The sequence below is a fragment of the Scyliorhinus torazame genome, chromosome 17 (genome assembly GCF_047496885.1).
Source record: "Scyliorhinus torazame isolate Kashiwa2021f chromosome 17, sScyTor2.1, whole genome shotgun sequence".
Classification (NCBI taxonomy): domain Eukaryota; kingdom Metazoa; phylum Chordata; class Chondrichthyes; order Carcharhiniformes; family Scyliorhinidae; genus Scyliorhinus; species Scyliorhinus torazame.
The window spans coordinates 121,810,653-121,826,445 of NC_092723.1; the positions used below are offsets into that span (position 1 = coordinate 121,810,653).

A 15,793-nucleotide genomic window follows, 5' to 3' on the forward strand; every position below is an offset into this window, starting at 1 on the left:
TCATCCTGGCTGCCACCGGAAGTCCATTGGGTCCCATTCTTAATGGGGAGGTGTGGAGTGAAGCCCTTTTACAGGGTCAACTTCACGTCTTCATGTGATTCAGTTTTAGGTTTTGCATAGGCGCACTTGACCAGGGCTAAGGTGAGAGGATTCTTCCCTGGGTTGAGGCTAAGTGTGAGTGCTGTTCTTGTGTACCGGTTAACCATATGCATATGTTCTGGATCTGTCTCAAATTAATAGGCTTCTGGGCTTCTTTCTTAAACACCATGTCGGAGATACTCGGTGTAGATTTGGATCAATGTTTGCTGGTGGCCATATTTGGGATCCGATTTACCAGTGATACAGTCTGGGGTGAAGGCGGATGTCGTCACCTTGGGTGTTGGTCTCCCACTCCGCCCAGTGCCTCTGCTTGGCTGGATGACCCAAGGTCATTTCTACATTTCAAGAAGGTCATGTTCACCATCAGGGGGTCGGTGGAGAGGTTCCACCAAAGATGGCGCCCATTTATTTCCATTTTAAGGAGTGAGTCGCTGTCTACTGTTCGGGGGTTTAGGGTAGTTTTTGTATTTAAGTTGATCAGGTGTTGTGGGTGTTTTTGCCTTTTTTTAAATTGTTTTCTCTTTTATATTTTTCTGTTAGATTGCTTCAGGTTGTTCTGATTATTCTGAAAAATTTCTGAAACATTTTTTTAAAAAGGTGACAGGTTGTGTCTATCAGTTATACTAAGGGAAGATGTGGAGAAATTGTATGTTGGAAAATTGGAAAGAAAAATAGATTACCATTTAAAAGTCCTGCTTTGATTAAGAATAGTTCTCGTCAAACGTTTTAAAAGGACATTATGATATGGAGGGTCGACTTAGTCGACCAGCAGCAATGTGGTGTTGATAAAACAATATTAAAGATTGCGGTGTTCAAATACTGAATAAAATCATTGACTTTTATTGCATAGAAGGAGGCTACATTGCACCTATGCTAGTTCAGTGCTCCATCTTCTTAGTCTCCTTCCTGTACCACTTTTTTAAGAGCTGTCATTTGACTTGACTACTGCCACTGTTTCGAGAAGGCCATTCCATGCCTTCATAACCCCCCTGCATAAAACTTCTAATTTTCTCGGAAAGAAAATGCTAAAGCCTCAGACTTGTGTTAAACCTCATTAAAAGGATAATTGGGGCGGCACGGGTGGCACAGTGGTTAGCACTGCTGCCTATGACGCTGAGGATGCAAGTTCGATCCCAGCCCTGGGTCACTGTTTGTGTAGAATTTGCACATTCTCCCTGTGTCTGCGTGGGCTTCACCCCCACGACCCAAAGATGTGCAGGTTAGGTGGATTGACCCATGTCAAATTGCCGCTTATTTGGAAAAAAAAATAATTGGGCATGCTAAATTTATTTTTTAAAATGTGGTCATGTTAAATTGCCCATCAATTGGGGGGGGGGGGAAATGTAAAAATAAAAATTAAATAAAAAAGGATCATTGGTCTCTGGTTTATTGGAAAAATTCAATGATTTTTTTTTTTTTCTTGACAATTGTTTCGTCTGATTAGAGTTTTGTTGACTTATTGAAAATGTGAAGCTATTTGAGTTTTATCCAGTTCAGATTAGTCCAAAAAACAGTACCGAGTGAACCAGCCTTTGATCTAACTACAGTATGGTTTTGAAATTGTGCATGGTAAGGAATAGTTGAGTTAATGATTTAAAAAATTAAATCATTGATGACTTGCACATTCAGAAAGTGATTGTACAGCTATTGCCGCCATATTATTTGATCATGAAGGAAGAAACATTGCACATTTCCTATAAATTGCATGTTATGCAGCCCAAAATTCTTAATTTACTTTGAGCCTACTCATTTCGTTCTGCTAATTTTCAGATTTAGAATCCCGTTGTATTTTCCAGAAGGCTTCAAAGTATGCTGTGGGGTTGAATATGGCAAAGCTTTCTTTCAGGCAAATGTTGCATTCTAAATTGTAATTTTTTACAAATGAATTATCAGATTTATCTCGCATGGATCATGTGATACCTCTGTGATATTTGGGTAATGCCTTTAACATATAACACACACAATCCAGTTTCCAAGAAACTGCTTGCATATCTTGTATTTTAACTTAAAGCACTTCTCCTAAAACGTGAAAACCTCATAATTGTCAGAATTAAGCCATTGCATTGTTAGGGCAAAAAGACCTCTGAGCATCCATGCTAGAGCTGGACATTGATCAGTTTAGCACTAGCACATTACTGAAGGCAGATATAGAGAGTTGATTCTGCATCTCAAACTTTCGTAGTGAGATTAACTGAAATACCACTTTCTCCCTGCTGCTGTGGATCAGTTTGAATATGAGCAGAATCCTGATGTTGGAGGAAGAAAATAGAGAACCATCCTGGAACAACAAACAGACTGGTAGGTTGTCCACCCACCTATTAGCAGCAAAAAAGGCAGAATGCAGGTGTACTCGACACACATTTTAACAATCTAACCTTGAACTGGAGTTTATTGGCTGTAGCCAATTGCAATTATTTCATTTCCGATTTCTTCCATCTGTCTGACAAGGGGATGAAGGATTGAGCTCCCTGGCTGAATTGAGATCTGTTTTAAATTGGTTGTGAGTTTTTGGGGGGGAGGGCGGTGGGGGGAGGTTTCAGGCAAGCCCTCCCACACACCGTCATTGGACTGGGCACAGAGTATAAAAACTGGCAAGTCATGCTACAATTGTATAGAACTTTAGTACGGCTGCACTTTGCGCACAATACTGGTCGCCACACTACCAGAAGATGTGGAGGCTTTGGAGAGTGTGCAGAGGAGGTTTACAAGGATGTTGCCTGGTTTGGAGGGTGCTAGCTATGCGGAGAGGCTAAATAGACTCGGACTGTTTTCATTAGGAAGACAGAGGTTGAGGGGTGACCTGATAGAGATCTATAAGATTGAGGGGCATGGATAGAGTGGATGGGCAAGCACTCTTTCCCAGGGTGGAGGGGTCAGTCACCAGGGGGCATAGGTTTAAGGTCCATGGGACAAAGTTTAAAGGAGATGTGCGAGGCAGATTTTTTACGCAGAGGGTGGTGAGTGCCTGGAATGCATTGCCAGGGGAGGTCAGGGTGGAGGGGTCAGTCACCAGGGGGCATAGGTTTAAGGTCCATGGGACAAAGTTTAAAGGAGATGTGCGAGGCAGATTTTTTACGCAGAGGGTGGTGAGTGCCTGGAATGCATTGCCAGGGGAGGTCAGGGTGGAGGGGTCAGTCACCAGGGGGCATAGGTTTAAGGTCCATGGGACAAAGTTTAAAGGAGATGTGCGAGGCAGATTTTTTACGCAGAGGGTGGTGAGTGCCTGGAATGCATTGCCAGGGGAGGTCAGGGTGGAGGGGTCAGTCACCAGGGGGCATAGGTTTAAGGTCCATGGGACAAAGTTTAAAGGAGATGTGCGAGGCAGATTTTTTACGCAGAGGGTGGTGAGTGCCTGGAATGCATTGCCAGGGGAGGTTGTGGAAGCAGATACATTAACGGCGTTCAAAAGGCATCTTGACGAATACATGGATAGGATGGGTATAGCGGGATAGGCTGAGGGCTTTGGCCACGGTTGGTATCGTGACCGGTACAGGCTTGGAGGGCCGAAGGGCCTGTTCCTGTGCTGTATTGTTCTTTGTACCCTGCCATCTGGGACATAGTAGAAACAATAACAATAACAAGGAGGCGGTCAAGGGTTTTCACTGTGAAATTGCCCTAAAATGGACTCTGCTCGTGTTCTCCTTACAGACTCTAATTATGCCGAATAACAAATGTCTTTTGGAGCAGAGCAAGACTGGGCATCTAATCCACTCAATAAAATGATCCTTTTAGAAATCAAAAAGCTGGATTTAATTATGGCAGAGTCCTGCCTGGATGGATGGCAAAATACTCAGCATCCCTTTACATACTGAGGCTAGGGAGATTTTAACGCCAGATCTCATCGGTATAGTCAGTCTCCGGTCTGAACCTAGAGGGAAGTGCTATTAGAAGGATGCCACCATGTGCCCCAAAGAACAATCCCTGGCACTCCAGCAAGTGGTTTAGAAGAAGGTCAAGAAGGGAGGGAGAGGCAAACCTAGGGCTGAGTAGGCCCATGGTTTCCTTTTTAAGCTTGAAAGAAAGTTTCTCCTGACCCACAGGGACACAAAAAATAATTAAATGATCATGCCTCTCTGGGTCGGTTCTGGCCCTGATAGCTTGTATCACTGGCAGGGAAAACATGATCTTCGGTTAACATTGCAGACAAACTGTGACAATGTCATTAAAGCCCACTGTGCATCCTGTTGGTTTATATGGGTCAATGGGGTAAATTAGGATTGCTGCATGTGGGCAGTTAGTGAAATCAGTGCTTTGACCCACTTGAGCCCATTTTAATTGCCCTGTTTCTGCTGGGTGGGACGAGTTAAAATCAATCCACAAGATAACCTTAGTAATAACGGAAGCTCAGTTTGGGTTCAACCAGGGGCACTCAACTTCAGACCTCATTACAGCCTTGGTTCAAACATGGACAAAGGAGCTGAATGCCAAAAGTGGGGTGAGAGTGACTGTCCTTGATATCAAGGCAGCATTTGACTGATTATGGCATCAAGGAGCCCTAGCAAATGGGAATAATTTGGGAATCGGCAAAAAACTCTCTGGTGGTTGGAGGTCAATAAAGTAAAAAATGGTTGCGGTGGTTGGAGGGTAATCCTCTCCGCTCCAGGACATCACTGCAGGATTTCCTCAGGGTAGTGTCCTCGGCCCAACCATCTTCAGCTGCTTCATCACTGACCTTCCTTCCATCATAAGGTCACCATTACTTTCTGAAACGCAACTAGGGATGGGCAATAACTGCTGACCAGGCCAGCAATAACCACATACCATAAATGAATTTTTAAAGAAGAGTTTTTCTTTTATTGTGGGTCTGAATAAATGGCAAATGTTAATTAAAGCAACAAATGATTTGCGAAGAATCAGGAATAGAAAGCATGCATGTTTAATGACTATTGGAATTGTGCTGCTGAACACTTATCAGATCACAGTGCCATCTTTGACACTATGTTTAGCCATTGTAATGTTAGACTTGATCTTTTTCAGGAACTCCCCAATGATTGATTTTTTTCCGTAGATATAAATTTTCCATTTACTGGTGCGACCAGTAATTGTTTATCAAAATATTGGTTGGTTAATTGCACGATAGTTTACATGTACCTGGTTGAAAGGAACATAATAGCAAGAGTAAATGAGATGTCCACTTGCTCAGGGTTTTCACTGCAGGAGTAATTTGTTCTGTAAGCCTATTTATCCTAAAGGAATTGCTGATGTAGTAAAGCTCTTTATTATAATTACAGTCCCTTATCCTGTTCAGCTGGAGGTCAGCTGAACCACCCAAAGCTGCAGACTGGCTGTCCGACCTCTCGGAATCACTCCAAATGGAGAAAATCAAATTCGCCATCCGAGGGTCAGACGACGGCTTCCACAGAACGTGGGAGCCATTCACCCAATTGTTCCGAGACCTGTTTGTGGCTAACAAACAAGCAGAAAAATAGCCAGGTAGCCAAGAAACAGTGGAGAGTAGCCAAAGCATGAGAGGGAGAGATAGACCGGGAGGGGGGACGACGACAGCTAAATCTAAGAGGAAGGAAAGGCGAGCCAAGGGGGGGGGGGGGGGGGGGGGCGGCGTGCAGGAGCAGGGAGAGGGGGGGGGGGGTAGAGGGAGGAGATGGAACAAGAGAGGAGAGCCAGGGAGGGGGAGGGGGGAGGCAGGGAAACGTTAACAAACTAAACGTCCACAGGAACAGAGAAAACGGGGAAGACTGGAGGGCCGCACAAGCGGAAGTGCGCAGAAGCGGAACGAGACGACAACGGCAGCGAACTCCGTCTGGGAGAAGCAAGGGACGACAACACTACGAACAGATGCCTACTTATGTGTGTAAATAATTTTGCCAAGTGTACAGAGCTGCTGCTGTTGAGTGGGGGCATAATACCGTCCGATGGCTTCTCAGGGAAAATTAAAACGTCAGCAGCAGCAGCGACCCGTAGGGGAGTGGGGGTGAGTGCTCCGTTGGGAAGGTGTGGGAAGACTGAGGCACGTGGGATCACGTCTAGTCAATTGCTATTGTATATTCTCTTTTTGCACTATGTTAATGTTCACTCTATTTTGCTGTGTTAGGATTATTACTATTTATTATGAAAAACTTTGCAAAACTTTAATTTAAAAAAATATTTTTAAAAAATAATAATTACAGACCCTTGTTAAGTAATTGTCAGAAATGCAAGCAGTAGTTCATCATACAGTAAGCAGATTGTACTTGAGTCGATGCAAAAAAATATGTAGCTCATGCTGTTAAGCAATTAGTCGAGAACTTCCCATGTAACTATAAAGCAGTTTAGACTGTTGATGCTGCGAGGAAAAATGAAAACTTATCAGAAGCACTGGCATGGGAGCTGCCATAGTCTGAATGGATGAGATATTAGTAACTGGAATATGGTGGAAGGAGAAGTAATTCTGGTAGCTGTAAGGGTTGATGTTGATATTGATTAATGGCATCTGCGCACTTCCGCTTGTGTGGCCCTCCAGTCTTCCCCGTTTTCTCTGTTCCTGTGGACGTTAAGTTTGTTAACGTTTCCCTGCCTCCCCCCTCCCTGGCTCTCCTCTCTTGTTCCGTCTCCTCCCTGATTAATTGGAAATTGAGACAGAGAAGGTAAGGAAGGAGTGAACCATATGATGGCAAGAGAAGGGCAAAAATGCAAGCAAAGTTAATGAAATTTTCAGTTTGGGGTAAGAGTAGGACGCAGTGGTCATCAATGTCATGGAAAAGGTGAGGCAGGAAACCTGTGTATGACTGGAATATTGGGGGATCTCATTGATAAGTTGATATATTAACTGCAAATCTTTTGTATTCAGGTTAATATTTCTCTCGATTTCCAAATAGGACCTGTTTTTGATCATGAAACCACTGTGCATACTACAGTCCTGTGCCTTTTTCATGCTAGGATATTTATATCCAAAGTACAATAAGTGCAGGAATGCGTTTCTTCAGTTTCGTAGATTTCTGACATTTAGATTCTGGAATTCCACCGTAAACATGACTTTGAATTCACTGTCTCCGTAGTCCAAAAGAAGCTGAACAATTGAAAGTGCGAGGATGAGAAAATCATGCAGTTTTGTGATTGGAGGAGCAGCGAGGGTGGGAAAGACAGAATCTGTGAACAGTTACTCCTCCAATCACAGATTCTGTCTCTCCCAATCTCCCGGCTAGATTCCTTCCCTGCCACTTGCTGCTCCTTCAGAGGACCGCATCAGTGATTGGGCAAGCAGCAAGGGCAAGAATCATAGCATTTACAGTGCAGAAGGAGGGAGGGAATCTGTGATTGGAGGTCAAGAAGCAGTCTCACTGCCACCATGTAGGAGATTTTCTGATGCAGGAGACATTCTGCTGCAGTATCACCAATCGCTTTCAAAACTCTTGATTTGGTATTTACATTAACTTAGCACAAATGCATTTAAATCAATTGTTTTTCACAGGTTTATTGCGTAACTATTTTTCATTATTTAAATGAGAATGAGCTCAAAAGCATCATGGGTATAAATCAATTCTGTGAAATGGTGGGCGTTTGATGAATCAGGTGGTCCAGGTGTAGCTTGTTTGCATTGAGAGGTGTGGGTTGGTTGGAATATACCAAAGTTCTGTGGGTGAAAAGAGAAACTAAATTTTAGATCTTTCTACTGTCAAAAGAAATTTCAGATTCAAACAGAAGAGGTAGGATAACAGTTCTAGCAGTAATTTATAGCCTGGTTGCTGATTGAAATCTGAGAATGGTACTTTCTGCATAAATTTCAGAAACAAAAGACTTCCCACTGATTTTGCCATATTACTCTTTAATTTGCTTGTGAAAAGGACTTTCAGCATACTCAACAATGACTCGATGTGTGGTTTGAGTTCACTCTGCTTTAAGAGAAGTATTGTGGTTAATCTTTATTCCCTGATCTGAATGGATTCCAATCAATTTTGGAAATTGGAACTGATGTTTCTTAAAACTTTTTTCTGCCAACAGGGTGAATCTGTGAAGTATTTTCTGGATAACCTTGACCAGATTGGGCAGTTGGTGAGTGTAAACTCTCTTTTACTTTAACAAACAGATCATCAGGAAGTCACCTGTGCTAATTCAGAAAGCAATGTTACACTCGCTATCTGTCTAAAATTCAATTTTAAAGTTTAATTTTGCATAATGTGGCAGACATAATCATTGGGGGAAAAGATCACGTTTAGATGATGGTTGGTGTGTCCACCTTATCATGACTTGGCTATTTGTATTTTTTTGGGCCAGTTGCATTTCTCTCCCTGCCATTTGTCACTATCCTTTAATATAAGACTGGCATGTAGCAGTTTAGCACACTTTAATAATGCCCAGTAAAGTCTCACACAATGAACCAATTTTGGAGTACAACGGTATTCTTGTTGGAAAAGCTGCCAGGCAATTTGTTCACAAAAAGTCATAGAACACCCTAGGTATCTTTACTCAAACACTCAGGTCTTCCTAGTAGCCAAATTCGATAGTTGGTACTTGTCCTGATGGAGGACTGATGTTAAGCTGCCTATTCTCTGTGTCAAAAGACCCCACTTTGTAATTCTTTGCCTGCCTTTCTTCAGAAAATTATTGCCTGCAGGAGTAGACGGAGAGCATTAGGCAAGAATTGGGTTCCACTTGAAATTGCTTTGAAGGAGCAGGTTATTTCACTGATGCAGTCAAACATTACATGAACACAAGACCCCTTTTAACGCTGATTAATTTGAATTGGATTACTGTTTCAAGTGGGAAGACTGGCAGGTGCAGACATATATCAAAATACAGTTGGCTATATGGGCTGGAATTTATATTTAATCTTTATTTTATTTGTATTTTGTGTGCATGCACATAACTTATAGTGCTTGCGTAAAACCACATTAATGTCTGTGTGTACTGGAAACATAGGGTGTGATTCAGCGGCCCCATTGCACCCGCAGGGCGCCGGGCCGATTGCAAGTCATCCAACTCGCTCCACCCAGCGTGGTCTGGATCCTGCCCTCACTGGACGAGATCCAGATCAGCATGTTTAATTGAGCCTTACAGTTGAAAAGAGCTAGGGCGGTGATGTGTGTGGAGGAAATGGGACGGGATGACCCCCCAATGTGTGAAGAGCCTGAAGCTCGCCAACAAGAAATCCCTCTAAGTGCAGCCTTCATAGAGAGAATCTCCCCGAGGTCAAAAAGAAACTACAAAGTGCTGTTGGATAGCGGTTGCAGCTGCCAAGAAACACCCCGCTAAATGCGCCGTTCAGTGGACTTTAACTAGAGTCAGTTGAATCACGTCCACAATGTTCATATGGACGGGAAACTTAAACTATATTTCTCGCTCGACAAATGCTACCAGATCTGCATTTTCAGGTTTTCTTCCGCTTACCAGCTTCTGCAGTATTTTGCTTTTATTTCGGTAGAAATATAAGTGGTTGGACTTGTGTTTACATTGGGACTGATGAAACGCTCATCATTTCCAAAAGTGCATAATGCCAAAAGTTTATGATGTTACGTTCCCCGGGTATTTTTCATAGTTAGTATGACCCAGGGTTCTGTCACAAAACCTTTCCTTTGGCTGTTTAAGATTGCTGACTGTTTCATTTCTGGAGGCAAGCTTCAGAAGGTATCAATCACTTACTTCATTGCTGCCATTCTTACTAATCTGTTAGCTTGCAGTGGAAGCTAGTATTGCTATAAATGCCCACTGATGGCAAGTAGCAATTTCTGTCCAAATGCAACTTCTGCTTGTTACTTACAAACGGAAAAACCATAAAGACCAACCCCCACTTCTTCAAGGCGTTATTATCTACTAGCCACTGCTTTTAGATGATGCAGCCAATCCTAGTTTAGTACTGGTCATGTGCCATGCTGTTAGATTAGATTTAGATTTATTGTCACGTGTACCGAGGTGTAGTGAAAGGTTTTGTCTGCGTACAGTCCAGGCAGATCGTTCCATGCATGATAAACATGGGACATACAATAAATACACCATGTAAATACATAGACATCAAGTGAAGGATATGGAGTGCAGTGCTACACAGTAGAGAAGATGTGTGGAGAGATAGTTCAGTCCATATGAGGGCCATTCAGGAGTCTGATAGCAGCGGGAAAGAAGTTCTCCAAAGTTCAGCCATGGCCCAACAATTAAGGAAGAAACCCATTCATTTCCCAATTAGCCAGTTTTGCAGCGCAGTGATATTCTCTGAAAACCCTACCAGCTAATTGGTTCACAGCTGGATCCCACGACAGGCCAGGAATCCTTATTCCAGCACTCAACTGCACCCCAAGGTGATTACATTCCAAAGTGTTAATAATTGTATTTATTACACCTTTAAAATACATATAAAACTGTGGAAGCCTTCCTGCAAATATTTGCAGTCCATTGGCGGAACAGTGCCTCAGATACTCGGGGTAGGAAGAATGCTGTGAAAGCTGAGGTGGGAGAATGTTGAAATGAGTAAAGGGGAACAAAAGAGTTGAAATGCAACAAAGAGGCTATCCCTTGCTTTTTTAAAAAACATTTTGTTAGGGTATTTGTAGTTTTATAACAATAACAATAACAGCAACATAAACATGGTACATAAAACATTTCCATCCCTATCACATTCTTCGCACCCCCAATCAATGAAACAGTAGCCTAACCCCCTCTTCCCCCCCCCCCTTTAAATTTCAGCCTCTGCTGACATTTTAATTTTCTCCGAGAAAGTCGACGAACGGCAGCCACCTCCGGACGAACCCTAACATTGACCCTCTAGGGCGAACTTTATTTTCTCGAGACTGAGAAACCCAGCCATGTCACTAACCAAGGTCTCTAATTTCGGGGGCTTCGAGTCCCTCCACATTAAAAGTACTATCCTTTGTGTCATGAGAATGTCACTTTAAGAAATGTCTGTCTGCTCATGTTACTGCAGTGATGTCAGAGTGTGGGTGGAGCTGAGCTCTGGCTCTGATTTTTAGTTTCACTTTGAGAAAAGCTTGGGTGTGTCTGTGTTTTTTTTTGTTTTTGTTTGTTTTTTCAGTGTTGGAGCTGAAGCCAGACAAAGCAGGTGTATTGTTGAGATCTCTGCCATGAAAAGACTATCTCGATCATTTGGTGAATTCAGAATTATAAATGTTTTCAGTAGAGAATGTAAACCTGATGTGCTTCTGTTAAAAGGTGTTTCTTTTGTCTTCTGGATGTTGTTTGGGAAGTTATTAAGGATTACTTAGTGTTATATTTTTTGGGGGTTGTATTTGAATTGATGGTTGCTAAGATGTTCCTTGTATGTTTTAAAAAGGTTAACTTGAGTTCATAGAATAAACATTGTTTTGCTTTAAAAAACACTTTTTTCCATTTCTGCTGTACCACACATGTAGAGTGGGCCATGTGCTCCCCATACCACAGTCTATTAAAAGTTGTGGGTCAGGTGAACTCCATGATACACTTTGGGGTTCTCTAAACCCTGGCCCATAACATTTGCTTTTAATCAAACACTCTTAAGCTCATAGGAATTCTCTGCTCTGCTTCTGATTCAAATGCATTTGTTCATGAAGCAGTACCAATGTGCTGACCCAGAGGCCCAGTGGCCTCCTTCTGTACTGTATGATTCTACATGAGGATATTTTATTTCTAATGGTTTATTTAGAGCTAATTTTGTCTTGTCTTCACCTGTGTCATTTGAACTTTTTAATGTTGCTCTCTGCTTTAAGACACTCAAATTGTCTGGCCATGATTCCTGTCAGTTGACAGTCTTTTTGAAATTTCAAGTCTCCGTGCCAGATTTTCTCCTGAGCCGCCTCCTTGCCCCAATGTTGGTACTTGTTGCAGTGCACCTACAACTGATTAACTTACAGAAACCGTCAGTCGAGAAATACAACTGCTCCTCTTCCTACAACTATATTGGCTATTACAGTTTATTATGTAGTATATTTGCCCACAGTTTGTTGTTCAGAAATGCAGTCTATGTTTTTCTGTTTGCAGCATATCATAAGTACGAACGAGCGAATTCTCAGACTTGAGTGGTTTGGAAATCACTGCCATGTCTCATGGAAATTTACAGATTTGTCTCCTAGAAATTTGCAGTTTTTCAAAAAATGTTCTGATTAGTCGAGCTGTAAATTCAGTAATTAGCATTATCTTACAAATGCACTGTTCACATTGCCAATTTATTGCTGGTTTACCCATCTTTTGAGAATATACTGTGTTGTTACTGCAGCAGATTTGTAGCATGGAGCAGCCAGCTGAGATCACTAATTCAATACAGATTGGAATCAATTTGCAATCAGCTTAATCTCTCAAATGGCAGAGAAGCTGACCAAAACTTTTCTCATCAACCTGAAGTTATTAAAATTACTACTAATATGGGTTTTAGAATTTAAAATGAATGTTGGATACTGAAAGAGGGGATACTGAAAGATACTGTGTGCTGAAATCACAAATATTATGGTATTTTCAACTAAATTAAACATATGGCAGTTATCTCAAGGAAATTAGCTCATTCGATTCAGAACCCTCAAACCACTCCAATTTTTGACCCCTTTGTGTGATTATTGCTTTGCATTCGATCACTGACAAACATGAGAGTAGATTTCCATTAACTTCAGCTTGAGGCTTCTGAGCTTTGTTTGGTCAATGCCACGAGTGATGCCAGCATTTATTGCTGCCATTCAGATTCAATTTTGCACATTTTTTAAAAAGTTAATCAGAATTGTTCACTGTTTGTACAAATCTCATTTTTTAAAAACATTTTTAAAATATTTACTGAACACCTAAAATTATTTTTTGAACAATATTTTTATTCAAATGATCAACATTTTATCTTTTTTACAACAATACCCCCCGCCCCCTCTACCCCTTGACAGCAACCAGGCCTCTAAAATGTAAAACAAACAAGCCCCATCTCTGGTGGGAGCCCACTTCCGCCCCTCTCAGAGCAAATTTCTCCCTCTCCAAATACAGGAACTCCATTAGAACCCCAGCCACGCCGAGGCACTATGGGCAGAGGCTGACTTTCATCTCAACAGAACCCGTCTGCAAGCAATCAACGAGGCAAAGGCCAAAACATCTACCCCCGCTTCCGTCTGCAGATCCCACAGTCTGACACCCCGAATATGTCCTCCAGGAGACTCATCTCCAATTCCACATGGAGCTGAAAAACGACCCCCAATATTTCTCCAACTTCAGACAGGATCAGAACATGTGGACATGATTGGTGGGCCCCTCGCACACCGCTCACAACTATTCTGCACCCCCTCAAGCAGCCGGCTCATCCTCGCCTTTGTTAAGTGCGCCCTATACAGCACTTTTAATTGAATCAACCCCAGCCTTGCACACAAGGTCTAGGCATTAACCCTTCGCAGCACTTCATACCATAATCCTTCCACCCCATCCCCAACCCTTCATTATTACTGTCTTCATCTGACCTGCCAACGACAAAGGGAGACTGTCCCATCTCCCCAAATCCTCCTCGGGGATGAGGAGGAGCACCATCCCCCTCATCGAAAAAAATACACCAACTCCAACGCCTCCCACATTCACCCTTCCAAACTCCCCATACCCTTCGTCCTAACAAACCCTCCCAAACCCCATCAGGCTCGTGAAATTTAGCTGGCAAAGTCATGTCCAGTCCTGTGCCACCTGCACCCCCAAATACTTAAAGTGAGTTGTCGCCACCTGAAATGGCAACCTTCCCATTCCCTGCCCCTGCTGCTGGAGAAGACATACAAAATACTCTTCCCTAAATTTAATTTATACCCCAAAAACACCCAAAATTTCCCTTAGCAACCCCATTATGATCCTCCCTGATGAGCTCGGGTCCAAAATGTACAGGAGCAGATCATCTGCGTACAAGGATATCCTGTGCTCCGCGAACCCCTCAGCGCAATAGCCAAGGGCTCAATCGCCAATGCGAACACGGGGCGAGAAATGGGGCGTCCCTGCCTCATTCCCTGAAATAGTGGAAAGTATCCCAAATTCGTATCATTCGTCCGCATACAGGCTGTTGGATCCTTGTATAACAATTTCACCCATGCCACAAACTAAGGCCCAATCCCAAACTTCTCCAGCAACGCAAACAAATAACTCCACTCCACTCTGTCAAACGCCTTCTCTGCATCTAGCATCACCACCACTTCTATCTCCCTTCCCTTGCCGGAGAAACCACCACATTCAGCAGCCACGAGATGTTTGAAAACAGCTGTCTGCCCTTGACAAACCCAGTCTGATCCTCACCAACCACCTTCGGAACGTACTCCTCCAGCCTCACTGTCAACACCTTCGGCAATATCTTAGCATCTATGTTTAGTAGAGAAATGGACTTATACAGCCCACACCCTACTGGATCCTTTTTAAGTAACAATGAAATGGATGCCTGTCTCATTGTCTCTTGCAATCCTCCCTTTGCCATTGTATCCTCAAATATTTCCACCATCAGCAACGCAAGCTTATCCATGAACTTCTTATAAAACTCTACCAGGAACCATCTGGCCATGGTGCATTGCCTGACTGCATCTTCCCTATCGCTACCTATACTTCCTCCACCCCAATGGTTCCTTCAACCTGGCCCTCTCCTCTGCTCCCACCTCTGGACACTGCAATCGCTCCAGAAACTCCCTCATCTCAGACTTATCCTCCAGCGACTCCGACTTATACAAGTCCTCAAAAACATTATTCACCTGCTCCACCATCACCTCACCCGTCCAATCCCTAATCCGCACAATCTCCCTCGCTGCTGCCTGCCAACAGAGCCAGCCCACCAGCAATCGACTGGTCTTCTCACCGTACTCATACACAACTCCTTGTGCTTGCCTCAACAGAAGACCCACCCTCACTGTGGACAGGAGATCAAACTTTGCCTGCAACTCCTTCCTCTTCACCAAAAGCCCTGGCTTTGGAACCTCTGCATATCTTCCGTCAACCTCCAAAATCTCCTCTATCAGCTCCTGCACTCCTCCCTATCCACCATTGCCTTGAACTAGATGACCTCACCCTTGAACTAGATGACCTCACCCTTCACTACTGCCTTCAACACCTCCCAAACCACCAACATCGAGACCTCTCCATTTTGGTTAAACTCCACATACTCCTCAATTACCTTCCCCATCTTAATGCAAAAATTCGGATCTGCCAACAAACAAACATTTAGCCTCCATGCCGGCCTCTGGGCCGGACCCTTCTCCAAGACCACATCACCCAGTGCGGAGCATGGTCCAATATCACAATTGCCACTAACATCGTCCTCACAAACCCAGCATCATCCCAATTTGGGGCATATATGCTGATCAACCCCACTAGCCTCCCTTCCAATACACCCATCAGGGGCTGGTTTAGCACACTGGGCTAAATAGCTGGCTTTTAAAGCAGACCAAGGCAGGCCAGCAGCACGGTTCAATTCCCGTACCAGCCTCCCCGAACAGGTGCCGAAATGTGGCGACTAGGGGCTTTTCACAGTAACTTCATTGAAGCCTACTTGTGACAATAAACGATTTTCATTTTTTCATTTAATTTTCACTATCACAAACCTGCACCCCTGGTCTGCCGCCACCATCTCCATTTGGAACCTCACCCATTTACCCACCAGTCAACCCCCCCGGGCCCTACCGTCGAAGCAGAAATGAAACACCTGGCTCACCCGGCCCTTCCACAGCCTCATCTGGTCCTGTACCCTCAAATGGGTCTCCTGCAGCAGCACCATGTCCATTTTCAAGCCCTTTAAATGGCGAGAAAACTCGGGCCCTCATCACCGGTCACCCCAACCCTTGCATATTCCACGTTACCA

At 43.4% G+C, this 15,793-nt stretch overlaps 1 protein-coding gene across 3 annotated transcripts in view; it reads left to right on the forward strand.

The window, feature by feature from the left end:
* LOC140394112 (guanine nucleotide-binding protein subunit alpha-12-like) overlaps nt 1–15,793 on the forward strand; it is a 130,780-nt gene that overhangs the window by 105,211 nt on the left and 9,776 nt on the right. For all 3 annotated transcript variants that reach the window (XM_072480965.1, XM_072480967.1, XM_072480966.1), the window contains exon 3: nt 8,038–8,088. In XM_072480965.1, coding sequence (XP_072337066.1) covers nt 8,038–8,088 — 51 coding nt within the window. The remainder of the gene's footprint in view (nt 1–8,037; nt 8,089–15,793) is intronic.